At 40.1% G+C, this 27,994-nt stretch overlaps 1 protein-coding gene across 1 annotated transcript; it reads right to left on the reverse strand.

Moving 5' to 3' along the window:
• Positions 1 to 3,161: 3,161 nt before the first annotated feature.
• LOC118219417 (xanthine dehydrogenase/oxidase-like) lies at positions 3,162 to 27,850 on the reverse strand. Its single transcript, XM_035402560.1, has 5 exons — positions 27,736 to 27,850; positions 21,257 to 21,322; positions 20,895 to 21,083; positions 19,891 to 20,058; positions 3,162 to 4,478 (listed from the first exon to the last, which is right to left on the reverse strand). Exons 2-5 carry the CDS (start codon positions 21,299 to 21,301, stop codon positions 4,428 to 4,430), a joined length of 453 nt encoding a protein of 150 aa, XP_035258451.1. The 5' UTR covers positions 21,302 to 21,322; positions 27,736 to 27,850; the 3' UTR covers positions 3,162 to 4,427.
• Between the last annotated feature and the right edge of the window lie 144 nt (positions 27,851 to 27,994).

The following is a 27,994-nucleotide window of genomic DNA, read 5'->3' on the forward strand; positions in this document are numbered from 1 at the left end:
CATATTTTAGGCCTCATGTCGGGTTTATCTTGTTGCTACGGAATATTACATTACATTACAGGCATTTGGCAGACGCTCTTATCCAGAGCGACGTACAACAAAGTGTATAATCATAACCAGGAACAAGTGTGTCGAGAGGAGTACCGTTCCAAGTGAAGGGAACAACCGCATAGTTCAACTTGGACCCTGTAGGTTAAACTGATTAACACTAACACAAACAAGAACAGCAACAACACAGTCTATGCCAAAATACAAGCAATAGTTAAGACGAGTGCATTAACTAAGTCACCTACGAAACAGCTACCTAGTTACAACCCTAAACTTACAGTCAATTTCGAGATTAAATTGAGAATACGATTTCTCTCAGCATAATAACGGATTCAAAGACTAAACGAACCCACCCGATATTGTCTTCAAATAGATCCATGCCAAAGAAAAGTAATGATTCATCCTCTCAAAGCTTTTACTAACAAAGTTTTAGTAGCAAAAAATATCAACTCGCCATCCATGCTACCTGCTTCCTACTCTCAGAGTACCGTATTATTTATTTAGACATTGGCAGAGTACAGCCTAAATTGCGTCTTTTGTTTATATTCAATGTTAGTAATTGCAGCGAGAAACTGCAGCTGTAGACACAAGATAATGTGTTATGTTATGGTAGCAACGGAACAAAGCGGACTACATATGTATTACCGTCATTGTTTTATTATACCAGCGTGTTTTCGCACATTTGCACAGAAGCTCAAATACTATCAATAAAATGTTTTAGCTATTTCTCAGCATAATGACAGATTCAAAGACTAAACAAACTCAAACGATACTGTCTTCAAATGGATCCATGCTCAAGAAAAGTAATTATTCATCCTCTCAAAAAGCTTTTACTAACAAACTTTTGGTAGCCTAGCATGCACTCTCGCTGGCATTGTCTTCTATTGCTTCCCCGACGTTCAGACCCTCCCCTCACTGATAAAAACTAGACCCTACGGTGTTGGATTACTTGCGTCGCCATGGATGTCGCTTGCCGTAAAGAAGCTTACTAGATGTCGTAACACTTTAGATTTGGAGCTACAGCTCTTCCGCACCCCAACTAATATAAAAGTCCAAATGGCAGGCAAACAATATGGTGGACATAGGTGGTCCCAATAGCAAAGTTGTAGAGCACATTCAGATGCATCGGTCGATTAAGTTTTGTGTTGATCTTATGGTGTGGGAGTTATGGCCTTTTAAAGTATGACCCTTTGTTATAGCGCCACCATCTGGCCGACATAGGTGATTTGTAGTGACTGAGTAGTGGGGGGGCCATAGGAACCCACCTACCAAATTTGGTTGGTCTACAACTTATGGTTGCTGAGCCTCGGACATTTTAGCAGAGAAAACTTCCACGCCCCAACTAAACAGTCAAAATGGCAGGCAAACAATATGGCGGACATAGGTGGTCCCAATGGCAAAGTTGTAGAGCACGTTCAGATGCATAGGTCGATGAAGTTTTGTGTTGATCTAACTTATGGTGTGGGAGTTATGGCCTTTTACACATGACCCTTTGTTATAGCGCCACCATCTGGCTGAAATAAGTGATTTGTAGTGACTCAGTAGTGGGGGGCCATAGGAACCCACCTGCCAAATTTGGTTGCTCTAGGACTTATGGTTGCCGAGCCTCAGACACTTTTAGCGGAGAAAAATAATAATAATAATAATAATAATAATAATAATAATAATAATCCGAACAGATACAATAGGGTTCCACCAGCTTCGCTGCTTGGACCCCTAATAATCCTAACAAATACAATAGGGTTCCACCAGCTTCGCTACTTGGACCCCTAATAATAATCCTAACAAATACAATAGGGTTCCACCAGCTTCGCTGCTTGGACCCCTAATAATAATCCTAACAGATACAATAGGGTTCCACCAGCTTCGCTGCTTGGACCCCTAATAATAATCCTAACAGATACAATAGGGTTCCACCAGCTTCGCTGCTTGGACCCCTAAAGATACGCTTATCTGAAACGCGGAGTAGTAGCCGATGACACAATCAGATGCACACTAAATAAATCACGGTTAAATAGCACCAGGTGAAACTACTCGAAATTCGCAAGACAATCCAGGGCTAATTAACAGTACCGTGTGATTACATAGCCAACCTTCAAACCAACAAAGAAGGCAAATAGTCATAGGCGTGTGGACGTACATGCAAAACAGTGCATTTCAAAGGTATGCTGATGTTAAACCCATATTCAAATTAGGGATGTGACGGTATGAAAATTTCATGGTATGATAATTGTACTACTCATATCATGGTTTTTGGTATATCATGGTATCAGGTTTTAAGCTAAAAAAAAAAAAATCACACAAAGTTTACAACTCGATCTGTTTATTTATGGCTCTGCAGATTAAATTTTTTTTTTTTTTTTGCCGTTTTTCTCCCATTTTCTCCCCAATTTAACCATGGTGAAGTTGGTTTCACGTTGGATATTCCAGTTGGATATTCAATTTCCCCAACTCTGACATGTGTACATGAATGTTGCACAGCCATTGGTTTATTCATAACAGTGTTTGAATATTTTAAACAAATTTAGTTTGGGATTTTAACTTTCAATTTCCACTTTTTAAATTGTACACAAACAATGGACGCTGGTCGCACAGCTTTTGCTTTGTCCATTTCCATCTCATGCAATTTTATATGAATATTTCAAAGTTTGGAATTTCAATAGCTTTCCTGCTACTAGGAAGAAGAGCAGCAGGAGTGTGATGCAACACCACAAAAAAGTTCCGTCGATGAAGAAGGTGCAGCAAGAGCAGGAACTGGATGACGCAAGCGTTATCATGTAGTGCAGTTGAGGGCCAAGTGCTAAGTAAGAGCAGGTGAACTGTGCTGGATAGTCCTGGTTTAGCCACAAAGTCCTCTTCTGATGACGTTTCATCTAACCTTGGGCAGAAGCATGTCTTCTTTTCGGAGGGATCACTTGTAATAGAGGTTCTCATTGTGACTTTTTTAGTCAAATAATGGTTTAATAATAATTACGGACTGATTCATCAGCTCGGCATAAATTGAATGTCCATGTGATTGTTCATGCTGTCCTGTTGCTGTGTGAAAGTAATGTTTTCATGAATTTCGTGCATTTCAAAAAGTTGTTCTGCACCAGTCAAAATCAACTCAATGCTCAAGTCAAACTTATATTTATTGAAAGTTTGTTGTTCCAAATGTTCCACAATTATAGACAAATAAGCATTGCTGATTACAACACACATAAAATCACAGAACATGTCTATTATTTTGACCTGTGAGACATGGTAATACAACACTCTGCAGTATATTTAATAGTGATGTTATGAAGAAAATAGAAATGTGGTCAGATGACATTCAAAGGATACAGGTGGTACCAGTACTCTAATGGATGGCTTTCTACAACAAAATTTTGAATAAATACATTGTAATATTCATTAACTAAAAAAAAGACATTCTGTATTGAAGAAATCAATTTCAGTTTTATTATCATAGTATATGAGCCTAACAAGTTACATATAACAAATTTGCGTGCCCAGAAGAATCACTCAAAGCAAATACAGCAAGCAAGCGAAGGGGAATGATTTCCATTTAAAAATGCTATTCCATACACTTCAATACATTATTCAATCATCAACACCCATGGACCAGGCAATTCAAATACATAGATATAATTTCCAAATGAGTTAGACAAATACTAAAATCCAAATAGTTAAAAGGATAATTTGAAGTACATGCAAGTTAAATTAACAAAAAACAAGACCAGGTCAAAACCTAGTATATGGCTGGACCTAACACACTTCATCCGGCTGACCAATAGTGTAATTTCATAACTTGGCCGACCAACGGTGTGACTTCATCACTCAGTCACAGACTTTGTGTTTACCCCGCTGCTGCGGTCCAGCCAAAAAGTATGCAATTCTCTCACTAATGAATGAACTTGATGCTGTTTCCCAGATGTGGCATATTCTGTTAAAAACTCTCTAGAACTCTCCAGTATTGCAGTGTAGTAGCCCAGTTTCAGCTATACACGTACCTTGTGTTTTCTGAAGTGTTTGCATGACCTCCTATTTATAGCTGTACCTTGGCCACTAGAGGCCTCTGCAGCTCACATACTGGCAAAAAGAATAATTACAATGTGCTTCAGGTTCTTTACTTTTAAAGCTAGCATGTGGAAAATCATAAATACAGCACAAAAATGCGAGCCTTTCCATTTTATTTTACTATGTGAGGGGGAGCTGGCCTCTCATGTTACTGCAAGAAATCCAGAATCACTTACGCCAACAAAAATTCAGGTAGAAATACAATGACAATTTTGAGCAGCTCAGAGTGGACTGGGGGGCGAGGTACTCCTGACAGTAGCTGACTAGTGCAGATTTTTTGAGGATGAGATGGAGGTCAGGAAATCCTCTTCTGCTCTCCCTTAAACCTGGACAGCCCAGGGTGTGAAAGTTCCAGGATCTGCAGGGGGACACTGAAACAGACATTATGCATTTGACCGTCAATTCAATAAACTGATCAAATTCAATCAAAATTTGTGGTTTAAAAAAAAGAACATGAACCCTGTCTAGAGTAAGTAATTTATGAAGAACACCTTGTTAATGTGTGTGTGTTATGATCAATGAGAGAAATGTTTAAATTAATGAGAGAAATCGTTCATGTTGCAGAATAACCAGCCACACAGTTATTTTGCTAAATATCCAGTAATGTTTCAGACTAACCAGCTACGCGGTTATGTTGCAAAATGATCGATCAATCTACAGAATTACTTAAAGTGTGGTTATTTTAAAACCGGTTATTTTGTAGACTAACATGCTTTGTGGTTATAGACTTTGGCTTCTCCTAAAATGATAAATAATTGACAGTACAAAATACACAGGCAACAATCAATGATTGTGAAGAAAACTACATTTGACTCCAACTAACGATCCTACATGGAGGGGAAGGAAAAATAAGCTGCTGCGCGCTAATGGTAACTAGAATTAAAGGTTAGCCCTTGGCTAGTGCTGCTTAGTTTAACTATTTCCAAAATAAAGAAGAATTGTACCTGTATTGGCAAAAAAATTTAAACCAGTAATGATTTTACTGGTTTAAATCATTAAACCAGTATCATTGCTGGATGTGTCATCATCACCATGACTACCCTGCTGCGCCATCTAAAATGCATTGGTATTGGTAAATGCATAGGTATCACCTTTCCCACCTAGCACTATTTTATTTTATTTATTTAACCTTTATTAACACTCATACACATTCACACCTGGAACTGCCCAGTACAACCACAATATAACTATAAGTACAGTTGAGGCCAAAAGTTTACATACACCTAGGCTAAAGATATTCCAACTCAGTTTTTCACAACTTTGCACATTTATGTTACCATACATTTCTTTTGGCAAGTCAATTAGGGCATCTACTTTGTTCACAGAGGTAAATTTATAACAATCGATTAGAGACAGATTTATTTCAGCACTATATCAGAATTCCAGTGGGGCAAAAGTTTACAGTTTACACCAAGTTGACTGTCTCTTTAAACAGTCTGGAAGATTCCAGAAATTGATGTAATGACATTTTAGAAGCTTCTGATTGGCCAGTTGTCATAGTTAGCAGTTAATTGGCACCTGTGGCTGTATTTAAGGGCCTACCTTTAGAGCCACTGCTTTTTTGGCCATGATACCATGAGAAAATCCAAGCAACTCAGCAAAGACCTCAGATAAAAAATGTGGACCTCCACAAGCATGGTTCCTCCTTAGGTCCAATTTCCAAACAACTGAAGGTACCACATGCATCTATACAAACAATTGTATGCAAATATAAAAATCTTGGGACCACACAGACACTGCATTGTTCAGGAAGGAGGCACAAATTAACTCCCAGGGCTGAATGATCTTTAGTCTGAAAGGTTCAAATGAACCCCAAGACAACAACAAAGGAACTTGTGAAGGAGTTGGAGGCATCAGTTACCAAAATATGTACATCCACCATTGGGAGAATCCTACATCGCCGTGGCCTGAAACGCTGTCATGCAAGAAAGAAGCCCCTACTCAAAGACCGGCATAAAAGAGCCACTTAGCCTTTTGGAGGAGTGTTCTCTGGCCAGATGAAACAAACATTGAACTGTTTGTACCTCCAAAGTTGTAACAAAATGGCTTAAAGACAACAAAGTGAAAGTATTGGAGTGGCCAACACAAAGCCCTGACTTGAATCCCATAGAAAATTTGTGGACTGAACTGAAAAAGCGTGTCCAAGCAAGGAGGCCCACAAACCTGACTGAGATACACCAGTTCTGTCAGGAGGAATGGGCAAAGATTCCGGCAAAGTATTGTGAGAAGCTTGCGGAAGGCTAGCCCAAGTGTTTGATTCAAGTTAAGCAATTAAAAGGCAATGCCTTATACTCCAAAATTACTTCCAATTTTTACTTAGCTCGCTGAAAAACTTTTTTTTCGGGAAATACTTTGAGCAAAGGTTATTGCCTTGCTTCATTTCTTGCAGGTAGTGGACTGAACTGCACATGAAATACAAACTTGAAATGGATACTGTAGCCACATTGTACAGTCCATTGTACAGTATTGACCATCAGAATGGCGAAATAGTTGTGTTCTCCATCTTCCAAAAATGGTACTTCAAAGTACGATACAGTGGAACACTGTGGAATGATATCGTTTCAGTATGTATGATTGTGAAGCATTTTCGTTATAATTGCAGTTATCATTTATACTTAGTCCTACAGTGCTAGGTGTGAAGGTACATTATCCCACTATACAACGACAAAAAACATAACTGTAATCAAAACGTCTTTCCGACCTATTTATATTGCGAAAAACAACTTTTCACAAGATTTATTTAGTTTCCATTGGCAACACATGGATCGGTCTAATATCTAAAAAAATGATCACTGCCATCCCCAGATATGCATTGCATTCTATTCCAATGAAAACATTACTTAAACAGGCTTATTCCAGTAAATATACTAAATCGAAATAGGCTACCACTTGCAAAAAATGCATCTTGGTCCCTCTCTTAATCAGGTTTACATAACGATGTTATATGCTAGCTTCAGCGCCACTCACATACCTAATGTTAAAATTCATTTAGGCTAGATCAAAATGGACTCACAACATGTTTCTTATAGCCGATAGCTGTATTAGCCATTTAATTATTTTCAAAACAGAGGCTGAACTATAAAGTAACATAGTCTTTGTTACCATAGCATAACATAAACAGTACTAAATCTAAAGAACTTCTGGTAGTTCATTTTGTTAATTTCCTTTATGAATTTAAATGCCTTAAATCACCCAAAATCTCCTTTTACGAGGCCTGAAGAGATCTTAAGTCTTTCCTTATAGCTTTTGTCTTTCATAATTTTGTCTTCATATCTTTCTTGTAGTAGTAGTAGTCCCCAAAACCGCTCATAATACTCAAGTGCGGTCTAACAAATGTACTGTATAAGATGAGTATAACTTCCTTGGATTTATACTCAGTATATTTTGGTTTACATCCCATTATCCTTTTGGCCTTTTTTTTTTTTTACTGCTATAGCCCAGTGCCTAGAACCTGAAAGGCCTTGATCAAACATTACTCCCAGGTCTTTTTCAAATTCAGCACATTCCAATTTTGTTCCTCCCATGAAGTAATCCTGTCTAATGTTCTTATTTCCCACATGCAGAACTTTACATTTCGCTATATTGAATTTCATTTTCCAGGTTTCTTCCCACTTCTGGATTTTGTTTAAATCTTCTTGGATTAGATTCCAAACTATTTGCTGGGCCTCCCCATTTTGTATCATCTGTAAATTTGACAAATGTACTTTGTATGTCCCTGTCAAGACTATTGATATAAATGAGGAAGAGCAGTGGTCCCAGCAGCAATCCTTGTGGGTCTCCACTTCGCACAATTCCCTGCTCAAATAATATCCCTCCTACTACTACTCTGTGTTCTACCATGTAGCCAGTTCTGAATCCACTCTGAAATACCTCCTGTAATACCTAAAGTCTTCAAGTCTCACATATTAAATACTTTTTGGAAATCTAAGTACAGTGAGCACCATAATTCATTGGGCAGTGGTTCTGTACTCTAGCACTTCGAGTTTGAAAGGATACAATGATAATGAGGTTGAAGTGCAGACTGTCAGCTTTAATTTGAGGGTATTTTTATCCATATCAGATGAACCGTTTAGAAATGACAGCACCTTTTGTACATGGTCCCCCCATTTTAAGGTACAAGTATTTGTTGAATTGGCTTCACAGATGTGTTTCCTTAGGCAAGTGTATTCATTTGTGTCATTAGTGAATACAGATGGGAGCTGTTGACGTCTAGTCTTGATTCTAGACTTTGCAATTGCCTTTGGAGATTGTTGATGGGGTGTGACAACATGAGGAAGATAGTAGTGTCCATGCATATTTAAGCTGGCCGTCATAAGGCTCAGAAATGAAAATCAATCAATCAGGAACATTGCAAAAACCCTGGGCACGTCCAAGTCAACAGTTTGGTTCATCATTAACAAGAAAAAAACAACTGGTGAACTCAAATATGTCAAAAGACCCGTAGACCGAGGAAGACCACTGTAGTGGATGACCGGAGAATACTCTCTATGGTGAAGAAAACCCCCCTGACAACAGCCCAACAGATCAAAAACACTCTCCTGGATGCAGGTGTAGATGTGTCAAAAGCCGCGTTTCCACCGCAGGAACTTTGCCCAGGAACTAGGAACCTTTTGAGGAACTCAGTGCGTTTCCACCGCAGGAACCAGGGTCTACAAGTTCCAGGGACTTTATTTTACCCCCCAAAAAGTCCCTGCTCAGGAGATAGTACTTTTGAAAAGTACAGGAACTTTTGGTGTGGGGCGCAAGCGCTGAACATTTCTGATTGGTTGAGTACTCGCAGCATTTTATTTCAACTGCCATTTCAAAAAATCTGTAGCCGCAAACCGATTTCTTATTTTCAAAATAATAACTTGAATTCAAACAATATGTTATGCGGCGCAGTAGCCTACTTTTGGTTATAGCCTGCCAATGTCTACAGATGAGAAATTAAGATTGAGGATTATTTTGTGTGCTCTTCTGTTCTTTTCTTGCTTTAGCATGAAGTCTGTTTTATAAAATATTAAGCATTCGTGCTGGGACAGCATATTACGTACCAAAACATTCAAACAGTTTAATTTGGTTGCTGAATATTTTCATCCGGATTTTCTTTGTTAGCCCGTTATAATTGACTCAAAGCGCTTGACACAATTATGTGATGTATGCGGTAGTTTACATGTTTGCGTAATTTACATTTGGGATACAGTAAAAGCAAACTGTAAAAAATCACCTTCCTCACTTTTTGTCAAAAATAACAGGTTAATTCTAGTAATCGTCCCTTTTGCTTTTTCAAACTGCCATAATTTTACACTGCGATTCTTCAATTCCACAAAAAGACCAGGAAGACTAGACATATGGACTGTAATTTATAGTTCGCATCTGGAGGGCACACTTCAAGTATTTAGCTGCTCCGCTAGCAGTAACTTTAAAAGATGAAAGCAAACGGTGGCTGTACCACTGTAATATTCATTTAAATTTTCACACAAGTCCGAGTTTTCATTCTATTTATTCTTGTAATTTTGCGATTATATGGAAATGACGATGAGAGTCGAATTAATCAATTCAACAGCCAATTGTTTACGACGTGTGCATGTTTTCTGCTATGTTGTCACCAGTTATTTGTGGAATGTGAATGCATTCTGTCACCTCAAGACATGAAAGTGAATGTTCGCATAAAAACATAATGTGTTTGAGAGGATATACAAAACAGTTACAATACACGGGAAGCTGTCTAGTACAGAGAATCTAGGGATCCAAAAGTGGCATCTGCTGGCATCCAGGTTCGAACAGGCAGAAAACGGAGTGCAGACAAATCTCTGGAGGTGGCTGAGTCACGGCTGAGGCAGAAGGCACTGGTGGGGTCCGTAGCAACAGGGCGGGCAGGAATAGATTACTTCCTGGCGACCAGGGTCGATGACAACCAGAGCAAAGAGAGGCAACATCTTGTTCAGGAGGAAGTGCGGGCAGGTGTGGAGGAAGTACCAGCCAGCAGGATGGTAGGGATGGGACAGCAAGCAGCATGGACTAGATGGGAAAATGTACTGCAAAGAAAGATCACCTGGTCCATCACCTGGCAAGCAGACTTCCATCGCATCAGTTTCCTAGTCCAAGCTGTCTACGATGTCCTACCAAGTCCAGCAAACCTTCACGTCTGGGGCAAAAATGAGACACCTGCCTGCCCTCGTTGTTCTGGAAGAGGATCTTTGGAACACCTCCTTAGCCCAAAAGCCCTGGGAGATGTGTTTGAGAGGATATACAAAACAGTTACAATCTGTATATTGGTCTGTTATATCCTGTTTGTTGCATAATAACGGTCCAACTCGAACTAGCAACGAGAGTTTTGCTTGACAACTGTAAAATAATATGCCCAAACGGGCCGCGGAAAAATATTTAAATTTCAGGCGATTAAGTCGATAAAAATCAATAAATACTAAACCATATATAGTCATTAGGCTATTGGTAACCCGTTGTATAAGTGGAATAAACCCCTCCGGGCTGTCCCGTTATTGGAAAATAACGTACTTCGGTGGCAGTATGGAGTTACAAAAGAAATCATAGGACAGATGGACTGACGACGACATCGCTTTCTCATACGTCAGCGGACTAATTTGCCTAATCATCGCGGGACTTTAGACCGCAGTGGACAGCAATGGGCTGAAGGAACCTTTTAGTTCCTTGAAAAGTAGTTCCTGGGACTAAAGGTTCTGGGTACTTTGGGTGGAAACGCGGCTAAAGTCTACCATACGTAGAAGACTACACCAGCAGGGCTACAGATGGTACACTACAAGATGCAAACCACTGATAAGCCTGAAGAACAGAAAGGCGAGATTACAGTTTGCTAAACAGCAGGGCTACAGATGGTACACTACAAGATGCAAACCACTGATAAGCCTGAAGAACAGAAAGGCGAGATTACAGTTTGCTAAAAAGCACCTAAAGAGCCCCAAAAGTTCTGGAACAAAGTCTTGTGGACAGATGAGACAAAGATTAACATGTACCAGAGTGATGGAAAGAGGAAAGTGTGGAGAAAAAAAGAAAATGCCCATGATCCAAAGCATACCACCTCATCCGTGAAACATGGTGGAGGGGGTGTTATGGCTTGGGCCTGTATGGCTGCCAGTGGAACTTGTCTTCATCGATGATGTGACTGCAGACAGAAGTGAATGAATTCTGAAGTGTGCAGAAATATTTTATCTGCTCAGATAAAACCAAATGCCTCTAAACTCGTCGGACGGCACTTCATCATGCAACCAGACAATGACCCGAAACATACTGCTAGAGCAACAAAGGGGTTTTTGATGGCCAAAAAGTGGAAAATCCTTGACTGGTTGAGTCAGTCACCAGATCTGAATCCAACTGAACATGCATTTTACATGCTGAAGAGGAGACTGAAGGCAAAAAGTCCCCGAAACAAGCAGGGAACTGAAGATGGCTGCAGTACAGGCCTGGCAGAGCATCACCAGGGAAGATACCCAGCGTCTGGTGATGTCTATGCGTCACAGACTTCAATCAGTCATTGCATGCAAAGGATATGCGACCAAATATTATTCTACATTATGTTAAACTGTCCAATATTTTTTGATGCCAGAAAATGGGAGGGGGGGGGGCTATGTACAAAACGTTGTATAATTTCTAAACGGTTCATCCGATATATATGAAAATATCCTCAAATTAAAGCTGACAGTCTGCACTTCAACCTCACTGTCATTGTATCCTTTCAAACTCAAAGTGATAGAGTACAGAACCAAAATAACAAAAAATGTGTCGCTGTCCAATGAATTATGGTGCTCACTGTATATGTGACAGGTGCTGGTGTTTTGGTCCTCAAGTAGAGCAAGGTCATTTTTTAGTTTTTTACAGATCATGAAAGTGCAAATTATAAGATTTCAAATAATGTGTCATACATTGAAATCTGAAAATAGTTGAAGAAGATATGCTTATTTGAATGTTGGTACTCCTAAAATCAAGTAGCAGAGAAAATCCCCTTGAAAGATCTTGAACTTTTCACACTTCTCACAGAGAGATAATGGGTGGGAACAATAGCTAGTCAACTCCACCCCAACCTCTCCCCCACTAGAGTACCTGTCAATCCTTTCCCATTTAGGGGGTACCCTATTTAAAGCTTTATAACTCCAGATGTGAACACCACAGAGACTAGAAAAATGGCTTAAATGAAGTGATACATTTGTACCATTTACAATACTAGCTTAGATTACTTTATATTCATAATTTTGTAAGAAATAAAGTGCCACAAATGCAATGGTCTAGGCAAAAAATAAAAAATGAATTTGCTCTTTTTTAGTTCGCAATGAAATACTGGGAGATTGCGGGTTAAAGTATACATGTCCTGGATTAAGAACTTCTTGACCACAAGTTCATAAAATCTAAGGGTGGTTATGTAAAACTACTAAAGAACTACGAAGCAAAAAACTAAGCAGTGTACCCAGCGTCTCAAAATCTGCCCAAAATGTCTAAATTATTAACAGCGGTCTAAAATAGCTAACTAATTTAAAGACACTCAATTTAAAAAATAACGTATATAACCGAAGTATTTTGAGCAGTAATACTTACATAGAAGTGATGAAATCTTATCTGTTTTCAGTAGATGGAGACAGAGACAGGAAATCAATGATATAGTTCTATCCGCACCAGAAAACTATGTCAGCTAGGTCTATCAGCAAACATATGGGTTAGCAATGCACAGAAGTCCTCAATAATAATAGTATTTTCCAAGAAATTTCGAAAAATCGTTGGCAAGTTTTCGTTAGCAGCATCATGGTTTTACTGCTATCACGTGAATGCGTAAGTGAATGCCATGATAAGAAAATGTTCGGTTACGCTGACATATAACGCTATTCCAAAAGCAAATTAGACATGTTATACATCGTAGAAAGCTTATACTCTCACCTACTGAATAAATTAATTGTTAATCGGCCAGACTATACTAAAAAGGGCGACAACGCCGTAAAACAACACGTGTGGCACAGCTATTTTGGACGGAACTCAGGCATCACAAGCGCTCGTATATTTCACAAGCTTATTGTCCAAGACAATATATGACCACTCAGTCTCAAAAGGGACATCTCTATGCGTAAAACCAAAGGTAAGGTTGTATATGTATTCAATATTTAGTCCCAGGTATCGGCTGTAGAAAGACATGATATAGTCTCTTTTTTTGTCTCGTTGGTTGAATTTGCATTAATTATTGTGAACGCAAGATCGGGATTTCCTGGAGGGACTAAAAAGTGGCACCGAAACAAGGCACAGAAATTTGCGTAGTGATTCGGTCTGGTCGGTGCTGACCATATAGGAACCGGTGCCATTAAGGTACCGGTTTTCCGTACCCAACCGTAGTGGCAACAGATTGTAGCAACCTCACAGTAAACAAACATAGGGTACTACCATGTGACTTTATTTATGGGAGGTGGCTTGACTGAAACTAAGTGACAATAGCCAACAAAACCAAACATGCTAATCAAACTGCACCCCCATCACGCCCCCAAAACCCCGCTGTAAGAATCACTAAAACAAGCTGACTTTGCTGACAAATTATGAGTATTTAGTGATCCTAAAAATGTTGTTTATTCTATCGAGTGACATCTTCAACACTTTAACTTTCATAATATGAAAAAAAGGAAAAAAGTAAAAAAAAATTTAAAAAACCTTTTTTGCCTCCTAGCGCGATTTCAAAATTTGCGACTTGCGGACCTTTCCTCCAGCACCTGTCACATATAATATCATAAGCCTTGTAATAGTGACTTGGTAGCTTTTTCAAAGAACACCAGAAGGTTTGTCAGGCATGACCTTCCCTTGCAAAATCATGCTGGCTATCCCTTGGGATGTTGTTATTTCAAGAAACACTTCTAACTTGTCTGTAATAATAGATTTCAGTATTTTACGTGACACAAGTTAACCACTTAGCACAAACCCCCTAGTGGTCGGCACATTCATTGCTCCTGCAACCAAAGTGAGAGCTGAAAACAAAACGCTTTGTTTTAGTTTCATTAGTAGACGAAACACGACAACTATGCTGTATACAGAGTTTCGCAGCGCCACCATTGTTGCTCTGGTCATTCATTTAACAAGCACCCCCTCCCTGCAGTCTCATCTGCAACTACACCCCGTACCCGTGACATAATGGACAATATTGTCTATATGGGCATTCATAAAATATTCTTTCACCACTCAAAAATTGTATAGCAACAAGATAACCCAACAATAGCCCGAAGATATGCCAATATAGCAGTGAAAACGCTGCTCACTGAATAATGAAATAAACAAGAGAAAGTTTTCAAAAATGATACCATGTCATTCTACAGTCAATATCTGGGACTAAATATTGAATAAATATACAACCTTACAATGCGCATATGTGATGCCTGGGTACCTTCCAAAATAGCTGTGTGCACACGTGTTGTTTACGCCGCTGTCGCCCTTTTTAGTACAGTCTGGCTTGATTGACCATTATTTCAGTAGGTGACAGTATAAGCTTTCTAACGATGTATAACATGTCTAATTTTGCTTTTGGAATAGCGTATTATAGCTCAGCGTAACCGAAAGTTCTCTGATCATCGCATTCACTTATGAATTCACTCTGGTAGCAGCAAAAGACACTGCACCTGACAAAACGTTATCAATGATTTCCGTAATTTCTTAGAAAATATTATTATTGAGGACTTTTGAGCATAGCTAAACTATATGTTTGCTGATAGAGCTAGCTGACATCATTGTCTGGAGTAAGACAGAAGTGGAGAGGAGAGAGCACTGATTTACTGTCTCTGTCCCTATCTCCTGAACACAGATAACATTTCATCATCGCTATACAAGTATTACTGCTCAAAATATTTCAGTTATATGCGTTATTTTTTTAAATTGAGTGTCTTTAAATAGTTTAGTGGCATTTTATTATTAGGATATTTCACACTGTCATTTAAGCATTCGTTGGTAGCTTAGTAGTTTTTGTGTTGCATGCACCAGTTATGACGTGGTGGATGGTTGAATATTGTTTTTCATATCGTCCCATCCCCATACAAGAAAAACATTACTATACTGTAGAGTACAGAAATATATACAAGAATTAATTATTACACAATTAGGTTACTGTACTGCATTGTCTGACAATGTTTTTGCATTATTTTTAAATCTGATATCTGATATCATATGTTCCATCTTAAAACTTAGTAAGGGCATCATTAATATGCTTTATAATGGACAAAAAGCATTTTATTCATTGTAGGAGAGATTTTTTTGATATGTTTCTGGACCCCTAGAGATTTAGACCACTGTACTGATGGAAAGCTTTAATTCCCACTTGAAAATGATGCAACAGTGAATTTTTTAAATCAAAACAGTTGATTCGAAATACATGCATAATTTAGGCATTTTGGATAGAATTGTAGACTGCTTAGTTTTTATGAACTTGTGGTCAAAGAGTTTTTGTTTCATGTAGGCCTATAGTTAACCTGCTGTATATATGGGATCTCTCAGTATTATTATTATTTTTTTAAAAATAATTTTTATTATGAACCATTTACATGGGGGCGTCAAAAAGGGGACAGGTACTCAAAACACTCCATACATATACAAGCAAATTAATTACTAAATAATCTGCAAAATAGTAGTAAACTGAAATTCATGCTTTCTTTAAAATAATGACAATGCCAGTCCAGCTGTCTCCCAGGCCCATAAGAGTTGCATTAGATGACCCGTTAAGTCTGGCCATAGTTGTTTCCAAAAGAATTATGTCCAGAAGGTAACTTTGCCACACAACACTGAAATTTATTAAGGGCTCGAGCCAACTTTTGAGTATTGTTTTCTTAGCGGCGGTGATGCCTGCAAGAAAGATCCTTCTTGATATGTAATTTAAGTTTAGTGACGAGTCATCTAGCAACAGTAACACTTGTGGGGACAAGGGGACTACCATGTTAAACACATTACATTACATTACAGGCAGTTGGCAGACGCTCTTATCCGGAGCGACGTACAACAAAGTGTATAACCATAACCAGGAACAAGTATGACGAAAACCCTAGAGAAAAGTACCGGTCCAAGTGCAGGGAACAACTGCATAGTTCAACTTGGACCCTGAAGGTTAAACTGATTAACACTACCACAACGAGAACGGCAACAACGTAGTCTATGGAAAAAATACAAGCAGTAGTTAAGTATGTCCCATGTTTGCAGCACATTCAAAATAATCACTCCAAAATGGGAGACACAGAATTTGTGTTTTAAATTAGAAAAAGGAAGATCCTGCAAGCAAAAAGAATGCACAATAAACTCTTCTAAAGCTTTCCAGGAGATAGAGATGTTCGGGTAGAACCAATTCTTAATAGATCTGAGCTGAAAGGCCCAATAATAGTGTAGAAAATTTGGGTAAGCAAGACCCCCTGCTGACTTAGGACGTTGGAGCACAGATAAGGAAATCCTTGGGCGTTTCCCATTCCAAATAAATTTAGAGCACATAGCGTTAATCTGATCGATACATTTAGGAGGGAGAGAAAGAGGTAACAGAGAAAAGAAGAAGGAAACACGGGCAGCACATTCATTTTAATCGCAGAAATTCTACCATGAAGAGTAACCTGAATTGAAGACCACCTTTCAAGGTCAGATTTTAATTTCGGTAACAGGGTCTCATAGTTATATTTTATATTTGAGATGTTATTACAATAATTATGCCGAGATACTTTAATTTATCTACACATTTGATAGTGTTAGCAAATTGAGCAATGGAGGATTTCTGAGATCGTCACATTGAGGGGGTAATAACATAGACTTTGTCCAGTTAATACTGTAACCAGAAAAGGAACCAAAATTCTGAAATATTCGTAGAGCTGGGGGAAGGGAATTAGAAACATCTGAAAGGTACAGCAATACATCATCGGTGTATAATGAAATGTAATGTTTAGTATCCTTAATATTTATGGGGGAGAAGTCTATATTTTGCCTTACTGCCTGGGCTAGCGGTTCCAATGACAGTGCAAAGAAGAGAGGACTAAGAGGACACCCCTGACGTGTACCTCTAGTCAGAGAAAATTGAGTGGATAAGATTGGACCAGTCGACACGCATGCAGTAGGGTCATTATATAATGTTTTAAACATATGTATGAAGTCGGGTCCAAAACCAAATCGCCGCAGGGTCGCCCATAGGTAAACCCATTCCACTCTGTCAAAAGCCTTCTGGGCGTCTAATGACAGAATAGCAGCCTTTGGGGAAAGACTATCAGCCATATCAATAATGTGAAGCAATCTATGCAAATTGTCCGATGCTAGCCTGTTTTTCATAAATCTGGTCTGGTCACGATGGACTAAAGATGAAATATGCACCTCCAAACGCCGGACCAGACACTTTGCATAGAGTTTCATGTCTGAATTTATAAGACTTAAAGGGCAATAGCTGTCACAATTTAAAGGATCCTTCCCGTTTTTAGGTATCAAAAATATCAAGGCCGATTTCTGATCCCTATGAAAAGAACCAATTTTGAGTGAGTAATTAATGGAATCTAATAATAATGGACCCACTTGAGGCCACAATAACAATAACAATTTCGGCAGTATTCCATCCAGTCCAGGCGCTCTACCCCTATTCATGGAGCGCAGAGCGCCCTCCAGTTCGACCAGACTCAGCGGGGCATCCAAAAGGTCTGCTTGATCAGGAGTCAGGCAAGGCAGGTCTAAACTATTCAGACAATCAGTAACCTGGGTATCACTGTGATTGCTGTTCCCTTCAGATGTATACAAATGGGCATAGTAATTCTTAAATATATTGTTTATCTGTTGGGGATGGGTTTTAATATTTCTGGAATGATCCCTCACTGCATCTATAGCAGAAAACTGCTCTGACTGTTTTAAACATAATGCCAATAATCTACTCGGGCGGTCACCATGTTCATAATACTGTTGCCTAGATGTATATAACATGAACTCTGCCTTACTTGTAAGCAACTTTTTGCATCTAGCTCTTAAACCTTGCAACTGCTCAAGTTTAATGTCACACATCTGAGCTTTCAAAGAAGTTTCAATTGCAAGAATCTGTTCCTATAATATAGTAATTTGTTGTTGTCTAGATTTATGTAAATATGATGCATAAGAAATAGAGCAGCTTCGAATGAAACATTTGGTGACCTCCCACACAGTATGTGGGGTTACCAGAGAAGAGGAATTTTGCGCAATAAATTCACTCATCCCCTCCTTAACATTTTTCACAAATCCCTCGTCCTGTAAAAGAAAAACATTGAACCTTCATCTTTTCTCTCGACTTACAGTTGGAGAGAATTTTAACGAGCACGAAACAGGGCTGTGGTCAGGATACAGTTATCAGTAATGGAATTAGCTAGGGCGCGAGACGATCTTCCCAGTGGTCGGTATCTTCGGCCGCTCGCTTGTTTCGTTTACCCTCAGGAGTCCTAAGTAGTGACTCTCGGGAGGGCGGCGAACAATGAGTGGACATTATGAAGCTTATTTAAAAGTAAATAACTACATATAAAATATCACAAGAAAAGGCCTGGGTGTGGGAGGAGCTGATCAGCAAGCGGCCATGTTCGCCTGGCGGTCACATGATCCGTATCTCTCAGTATTTCATTGCAAACTATAAAAGAGCAAATTCATTTTGCCTGAACAATTGCCTTTGTGGCACTTTTCTTCCTGAATTATGAATATAAACTAATCTAAGTTAGTATTGTAAATGGTACAAATGTCTTGCTTCATTTAAGTCATTTTTCAAGTCTCCGTGATGCTCACATCTGAAGTTATGAAGCTTTAAATAGGGTACCCCCTAAAAGGGCAAAGATTGGCCAGATTTGGCATGTGCGCAAAGGGGTTAAACTGACAGGCCTGTAGTTTCCTGGATTAGTATGGTCCCCTTTCTTATATATTGGTATTATATTACCTTGCTTCCAATCCTCAGGTATTTCTCCAGTATCTAAAGACTGTATAAAATTACCTGCCAGTGATGATCTCACCTAACATTTTGATTACCCTTGGGTATATGCCATCACAGCCTGCAGTTTGTCTACAGTTTATGTAATTCATTCAGTACTTCTTTACTCAATATCTGCTTAGACATTCTGAGTACTAAATATGCCTTCCAGTCAATTAGTAACCTCTTCTCCAGTAAAACCCCCAACAAAATAACTATTTAAGGCATCAGCAATTTCTTCAATCAATTTCTTTTTCCTACTACAGTATTGAAAGAAATGTTTAGGATTACTTTTTGCATCGTGGGCAATTTGCCTTTCAAAGAGTCATAATTATTTTTTAACTTTAGCACGTATATTACAATATTCAGCCTTATTACTCTCAGTGCTGTCGCTTTGAGAGTAATAAGGCTGAATATTGTAATATGCATGCTAAGGTCCTTGATGCTGCTAGCTAAATAAAACATGTCACACAGTAGTCTACTTAAAAAGCCTACTGTGTAACATATAGCCTACCCGATTATTGTGTGCACGGCTGGCGAAGCAAAAACTAATGATCCCTGTACCTCAGAGAAAAGCTGAATCGTTTGGCTTATTTTATTCTACTGGGAACAATGTGGGGGGAAAAACCTTCTGCTCGTGTTCCAGAACAATTTGGCTCTTAGCTTTGTTGCCAGTAATATTAAGTGATAGTATAAGAAGTGAGGCGGGGGTTCAGAAAAAAAAAGACTCAGTTTATAAAACGACTTCCAGCACCTAGGCTAAGTGATTGATTATCGCCAATTTTTACGCAATTAAATCTGTCTGAAGGTAATTTTGGAACCAAAGGCAAGCATAAGCATCAAAGCCAATACAAATATGTAAAGATACTCTCAGAGACGGGGTGTCACACCAGTTTGGTGAAGCTGTCCTCGCAAGCATTTCGTATCCTCTCTGGGGATGTGGGGCTGTCCAGCCTGAAAGGACCACTGAGGCCAGACTCCGCCCTGGCTGCTCCAATGGCATCTTTAATGGCATAAAACACAGAGGCTGCCAGAAATAGTGGTGGTTCACCTACAGCCTACAGTGAGACAGAAGAACATAAGAATGTGTAATGCAAAACATAAAAAAATTGTCACACAATATAAATATATGAAAAAATATTGAAGATTTTGGTCCACAACTCCCTTGGGTTGGACAAGATAAAAGATAATCTTTCAGAAACAGTATTGCACACAAATGTATTTTGTATATAACTGAAAGCAAATGCATAGACAGCATAGTATAATAAACATATTATACAGGGACTGCTGGGTGGGTGACTCATCCTGTAAGGCACTGTTCCAGTGTGCGTATGGGCCTGTGGTCTGGTATTGATTCTGGAACCTGCAACTTGACACATAATTGGGTGTAGTATCAAGGAGGATGGGATTTTTCAAAATGAGTTTATTAATGAAATTATGTTGCATAAAACAAAACTCCAGATGGCATTATGATACTGGACTTAGGTGCATTAAAATGTAAAGCACCACAGATGCAAAGGGCCTTACTGGAGCTTGATTCTGGAACATTAATGTAGAAAGACCCTTATGGATAGTTGTAGAATTGTTTGTAGTCACAAAGAAAATAAAAAAGCACACCATCACTTGTATACAGTACATGCTTGTATACCAATTTGCATGTAACTGTGTAGTGGTTTCACAATGGAACTGAACATCTAAATTCCAAAGTGAGTGAGCCAAAACCCTTTGTTCATTGCATATTGAATTATGGGATTTGAAATCCACAAAAATTTAAGCATGATCCTTAAATTTTCCTCCTTTTCCTACCATATTCTACCCGGTATATGGCTTGTGGACTGAAACTTGGGAAAGGACCTAGTGGATACAAAGAATAGAGGAACCCCATGGTGCTTACCTTAGAGGAGAAGATGGCCTTGTCATTTGAAGCATCCCTGAGCAGGGACACTTTGAATTCAGTTGGAATGTCACCAAAAGCAGGGATCTTGTACATGCCGGGGCCCCGAGTTAACAGGACCCCCTGGGGAGAATAGCGCAGCTCCTCCAGGGTGAAGAGGCCCACACCCTGCATGAATGCCCCCTCTATCTGCACAGACCAATCACACAATACCACCCTCATGCTCCTGCTTTTTCTTGCTTCTACTTCTGTTTCATTAAAAAGGAATATTTTTTGACCATTTAAATAATTTCTCAGAAGGTTTATACAGCATACAATCTTGTTCTGTGGGGTTTTGAAATGAAGTCCTATCCGTACCATACCTGTCCGATGTCAATGGCTGGATTAAGGCTCTTTCCAACATCCATAACAATGGAGGTATGAAGATTCTGAGAGAGAAAAGTCATGTCTTGTCAATAGACAAACCAGTATGCCATCCACCTATGATCTCCCTCGCATAATTGTATTTAATGAAATGTTCACATTACTGTACAAAAACATTCCAATGCTTAAATTTTGTTCTGTGATAACAGAATTGTGTGATAGTTAGGGATGCTCTGATGGATCGGCTGCTGATCTCAAATATTCTATTTGGCCAATCCAAATAGCCAATAACACAACACAAAAGTAGTTACCAATTTCTCAGCATGTGAGAAGTGCATAGATGTGGGAAGCAGGGTGCTGAGGAGGCTTATAATGTGAGTTAAATGCCAGTCATAGATTATTAACATTTTATTCAATAGTGAATTAGTGAATTAAATCAGCTTACATTTGTGACCCACACAATTAGATAGAAATGGCTTTCAATCATTTATATTGTAAGAAACTCTGTTGTTACATGGGTAAATGCCTCATATTCAAAGAACAGAATTCTGAGAAACTGCACTGAAGAAAATAGAGGGGGTGGAAAACTTCACTTTAAACCTGACATTGGTCTCAACCTGTTTTCATTAATTTTCCTTAATTAACAAGTGTCCCAATGATATGAATAGGTTAATCAATTGGCAGATAAACAGACTCTTTCATGTGATGTAGGGGAGATTAAATGATAAATTAAATTTTTTAAAGTTTTAATAACAAAATAGACCTACATGTAACAAAGAAAAAAAATACCACTCAGTAAACTATCACGTTAGTTTTCAGCACAATATACAATAGGCCTTAATGCTAACAAAACCTGTTCTTTAAGATTGCTTACATCACTATATATATATATATATATATATATTATATATATATATATATTATATATATATATATACACACTACTGCTCAAAAGTTTGGGGTCACCCAGAAAATTTCATGTTTTCCATGAAAATGTAGAGTTCTATGCTGCATGGTGGGAATTAGGCAGACAACCTTATACCGGACATTCTTTTATAAACCCTTTATGTAGGTCGTTCTTCGGCACTCGGGCCCGTAACAAACAAATACTGCTTCCGCTCATTTTCGTCATACTTGACCTTCAACCCCAAAGCTATTGTGATTGGCTGTTAGAGTACAACATAGTAATGGACTGCCTGGTCCCATATTCTACATCCCCCCTCTTAGCTAGAGCATACTAACAAACAAAACACTTTCAGTTTCTTGCTGTATTCTTTCTTTGTAGACCTGTAAACATGAACAACATTCGCTCACACGGTAATAACACTGCTGTAGAGTCATGTTGAACTGTGACCCTAGCAACACTCAAAAATACCTGGCTGTACCACTGGTTTACTCAAGTACATAGTCCTGTAACCTAGCTGGCAGTTTTGTGCTCCTGTCTGCTCTGGTCGTCTGGCACTCTTGAGTCTCTGTGACCGGCTCTGGTTCTGATCTGCCATTTGGCATGTTTTGTGCTTGCCCAATCTCCTGGTCGGAATCAGAGTCCATGTCAGTGATTTCATAATTGTTTCTGTACTTGGCCACTCTGTCAGATCTGAGATGCTTCCTGTTCCTCCTGTACCGAGCTCCTGCAGGTGTGATGATGTCATATGATCTCGGCTTATCCCTGACTCTCTCCACTGTTGCTGGCTGCCATCCTTTTCCTGTCTCCATGCACACTCTCTCACTCTCCCTGAATGGAGGAAGCAGGGATGCGGACTTGTTATAGCTCTTCTTTTGCTGAAGCTGTCTTTGTCTCAGACCCTGCTGGACATTCTCTGGTGTCGCTGGTTTAAGGGCCGCTTTGCTTGCAGGGAGGTCAGAGCGGAGGACACATCCCATGAGTAGTTGTGCAGGTGAGTATCGTAGCCCTGTGATTGGTGTGTTTCTCAGGTGCAGGAGAGCCATGTGAGGGTCAACACCTGTCTGTGCTGTGAACTTGAGCATGTTCTTTACAGACTGAATGGTCCTCTCAGCCAATCCGTTTGACTGAGGAAAGGCTGGGCTGGAATGTGTTACCTTAAAGCCCCACTCCTTAGCAAACTGAGACATTTCAGCACTAGAAAAGGGGACATGATCCACAATCAGCTCAGTAGGTATGCTATGTCTCACAAAAACAGCCTTAAACTTTGCTATGACAGTACCTTATGTCTTGTCAGACAGCCTCAGTACCTCTGGATATTTGGAGAAGTAATCCACTATCAGCAGGAATGGGCGTCCCTGGAATTCAAAGATGTCAGCAGCTAATTTCTGCCACGGTGTATCAGGCACCGCGTGAGGAAGGAGAAGTTCCTTTTGATTGCTGGGCAACTTTTCTTGACATGAAGGGCATGATTCAACCATCATCTTGACATCTTCAGTGAGACCGGGCCAGCATGTGCTAGGGATCGCTGGATGCCCTGGTGTGCAGTGTGGAGTTGCCTCAGTACCTCAGCTCTGAGGCCTCTGGGGATTATCATGCGGAGGCTGACCATGAGTAGGCCATCTTCAATGTAGATATTGTCTCTGGTGTGCCAGCAAGGCTGTGCTCCCAGTGGCAGGCTCTTCTTTCTGTCTGGCCACCCCTCTTTGTGCAGCTTCATCAGCAGCTGCATCTCACTGTCTCTTTCCGTTGCTGCTTTCAGCTGCTCCATGATTCCTTTGTTGTGACAGCATAAATTACCTTTTCGTCCCCAAGATCACAGTCCTCACGTGTGGCTGTTGGAAGCACGGCCCTGGAAAGCGTGTCAGCCACCAGCTTGTCCTTGCCGGGGGTGTAGACTACGTGAATGTCATACTTCTGTATCTGGAGAAGCATTCTCTGTCGACGTGCGGGTGCGGGTTACCAATAGGCTTAGTGATTATAGCCTCAAGTGGCTTGTGGTCGGACTGAACTGTGATGCTGACGCCAGAGACGTACTGGTGGGACTTCTTCAGTGCAAACACTATTGCCAGGAGTTCTTTTTCTATCTGGGCATAGTTCTGCTCAGCACTAGAAAGAGCTCTGGATGCAAAGGCTATTGGGCGTTTACCTTGCATCAGGACTGCTCCAAGTCCATCTTTCGATGAATCTGCTTGTATTTCAATCTCCTCTTGTGGATTGAAGAACTTGAGCTGCGGTGCACTGGAGATCGCTGTTTTCAGCCTGTCCAGTGCTGCTTAGTGCTCTGGGTGCCATTGCCATATGATGTCCTTTCTGAGCAGCGTTCTCAGTGGTGCAGTGAGCATGGCCTCGTCTGGGATGTACTGGGCTAGGAACCGTGTCATGCCCAGCAGCCTCTGTAGACCCTTCTTATCCTCTGGTGGGGGCATCTGTGTGATCGCAGTCACCTTGGAGTCATCTGCTCTGACCCCGTCTGCGCTGATGATGTGCCCCATGTATACCACTTCACTCACCATGTACTGTATCTTGTCAGCATTGAACTTCACATTCAGCCTGGTCGCTCTGCCCATCACCTGCTGTAGGATATGGTCATGTTCCTCCTTTGTAGCTGCTGCTATGGTCATGTCATCTGCAATGATAAGCACTCCACTAATGTCACCAAAGCTCTCTGAGTTGATCTGTTGGAACACCTCACTGGCACTTTTGATGCCAAAAGGCAAGCGTGTAAACTGGTAACTCCCCCACGGGGTGTTGAATGTGCACAGATCAGCTGACTCATCATCTAAGTTTATCTGCCAATATCCATCCTTTTCATCGAGGATTGTGAATATTTTCTTGCCTGCTAGGCTGCATTGCACATCCTCAGGTGTCGGTATGGAGCAGTGTTGGCGCTGCACTGCTTTGTTTATGTCCCTAGGGTCCAAGCACACTCTTAGAGTGCCATTTTTCTTTTCAGGTTGCTCACCCATGGCGTCGGTTTTGTCACTTTACAACACACCCCTCTCCGTTCTTGATTGTCCAATGTCTCGTTCAGCCTGTCCAAAAGAAATTTTCCTGCACCCATGAACAATGGGTGGGACCTTTGGATCTAGGTAGATGTGGTGCACGCCTGGAAATTTGCCAAGCCCTTTGAGCACAGCAGCGTAGCGCTTGAGCAGCTCCTCTTTGGTGCGGGGTGGCGCTTGGCATGCTAATGTTCCTACTTTTCTGATGAGGTCAAGCTGCACACAGGCCTCCCTGCCAAGTAGTGGTGTGTCGGATGCGTCTGTGACATAAAACTGCAAGTGGGCCTGTTTGTGCTGGGTGTGCACTAGCAATGACATCACACCCTTGGGCGTGATGCGGGTGCCTCCAAAGGCTATGAGGACAGTCGCTGTCTTTGTCACTTTGCCTTGTTTTGGGAATTTGTCTGCTATTGCTAGTGGGAGTACATTAGCTTCAGCCCCTGTGTCTAACTTAAAGTTGACCATTTGTCCTCCTATACGCAGGGTTGTGTGCCAGCTAGTGTCTTTTGGGCGAGCCTGCACTTGTGTGACTGTACCTATAAACAGTGTGTCTACACCCATGGCTTCTGTCTCAATAGGTACAACACCTGGTCCTGACCGACGCACTGCTGCGAAGTGGTTTCTCTTACCACATTTTATGCACTCAACATTAAATGCGGGACAGTTTCTGGGTTTGTGTGTTTTTCCACATCTGTTACAAGTCTTTGCCTGCTGCTCACTGGTTGAACGCATGCCTTGCTTATGAGACTGAGTTGAGGCAGAACACGGTGGGCATTTTTCTCTACAGCGTGCACAAACTGTTCTGCGCCACTGCTAGCTGACATAACTTTAGCCTGAGCTGATGTGACTTCTTTCGCATGGCATACATCAATGGCCTTAGCTAGGGTCAAATCTGAAATGGTGAGTAACTTTTCTCTAACTCTTCCATCTGTTACACTGAATACAATTTTGTCCCTTAGCATTAGGTCCTCAGTCTCTTTGAACTCACAGTTGCGCGCTCTCTGCTTCAGTTCAGTGACAAACTTGTCAATACCTGCCTGTTCATTAAACTGGTGTGCCCAAAACTGATGCCTCTCAAAAACAGTATTCCAGCGTATTGTAGATCTCATCTTGGAATCGCCTCTTCACTGTTGACATTGAGACTGGTGTTTTGCGGGTACCATTTAATGAACCTGCCAGTTGAGGACCTGTGAGGCGTCTGTTTCTCAAACTAGAGACTCTGATGCACTTGTCCTTTTGCTCAGTTGTTCACCGGGGCCTCCCACTTCTCTTTCTATTCTGGTTAGAGCCAGTTTGCGCTGTTCTGTGAAGATCTTGTATGAGATCAACGTTGTATGAGATCTTCAGTTACGTGGTAATTTCTTGTATGGAATAGCCTTCATTTCTCAGAACAAGAATAGACTGATGAGTTTCAGAAGAAAGTTCTTTTTTTCTGGCCATTTAGAGACTATAATCAAACCCACAAATGCTGATGCTCCAGATACTCAACTAGCCTAAGGAAGGCAAATTGTATTGCTTCTATAATCAGCACAACAGTTTTCAGCTGTGCTAACATAATTGCACAAGGGTTTTCTAATGATCAATTAGCCTTTTAACATGATAAACTTGGATTAGCTAACACAATGTGCCATTGGAACACAGGAGTGATGGTTGCTGAAAATGGGCCTCTGCACACCTATGTAGATACTGTATTCCATTAAAAATCTGTATTTCCATTAAAAAGACTGTATTTCTGATCAATTTAATGTTATTTTAATTGAAAACATTTTCTTTCAAAAATAAGGACATTTTTCAGTGACCCCAAACTTTTGAGCGGTAGTGTGTATATATATATATATGTGTGTGTGACTGCAGTAGAGTGTTATACAAATTAATCACTGGATTGTTAATCAAAGAAAATTATTGAAAAGAGGTCAAGACCAAGAATAAGTTTAAGGGAAAGCTTATCACCCCATCAATTTTCAGTTCAGCAGCCACTACTTAATAGGCTTCGCTTGATAATAGGGCAAAAATACAGGAGAGAATGAAGCCTCTGTTGATTTTTACAGGTCTTTTTTATTTCATAGGTTTGTAATTTATTTTACACCCAATAGCTTCGTATTAGCCATTATGACCGAATTTCAATTATCTTCTTATACTGCCAAATAAGCAAAATAATTATGCCACTGTGCAGCCTTTGATGATTGTCTAACTTCTCAGAGCATACTTAAAAACATGCACAACTCATAGAGTCCTGCTTAATTTTTTAACAGAAATTGTTACTTTTACGTTTAACTGATAGTTTTATTGTGCAAACTTGCTTGTAGTTTGTTTTCTATAGCCTAATTCCCTCTGCATAGCTGTCCAAAGGCAGTACACATGTAAATTATACATCTGTAACTTCACAGTGGCATTGTACTGAAAGTTTAAAGAGATTGTATCTACACTGCTCCATCAGCCAACACTGTTTGCATAGCATCCGTATCAGTACCAGTGCCAAAAAATCTAGATCGGTGGATTCCTAGTGATATTAGGATTATAAAATCTTTTGCATTTTTAATGAACTTGGTTCCGTGGGAAGTCCTCTTACCACGTGGTCTCCAGTCAGACAGTCTATCTCCACCTCTGAGCAAGCACAACCATAGCTGAAGTAGTTAAATGGTCTTCCTTGGTTTGTCACAAAGTTATACCCCAGATCAGGAGTTCTGGTAGGAAAAAATTCAAAGCACAAAGCACATCAAGGTTTTTTCCCTGCAATTGTTGCACTCAACTTGCTTTTGACAGGGTTATAGGCTGCATGTACTACATACCTGCCAACCTTGGTAACACAGAAATAAGGAGGTTTTGCA

The sequence above is a fragment of the Anguilla anguilla genome, unplaced genomic scaffold (assembly GCF_013347855.1).
Source record: "Anguilla anguilla isolate fAngAng1 unplaced genomic scaffold, fAngAng1.pri scaffold_114_arrow_ctg1, whole genome shotgun sequence".
NCBI classification, from domain to species: Eukaryota; Metazoa; Chordata; class Actinopteri; order Anguilliformes; family Anguillidae; genus Anguilla; species Anguilla anguilla.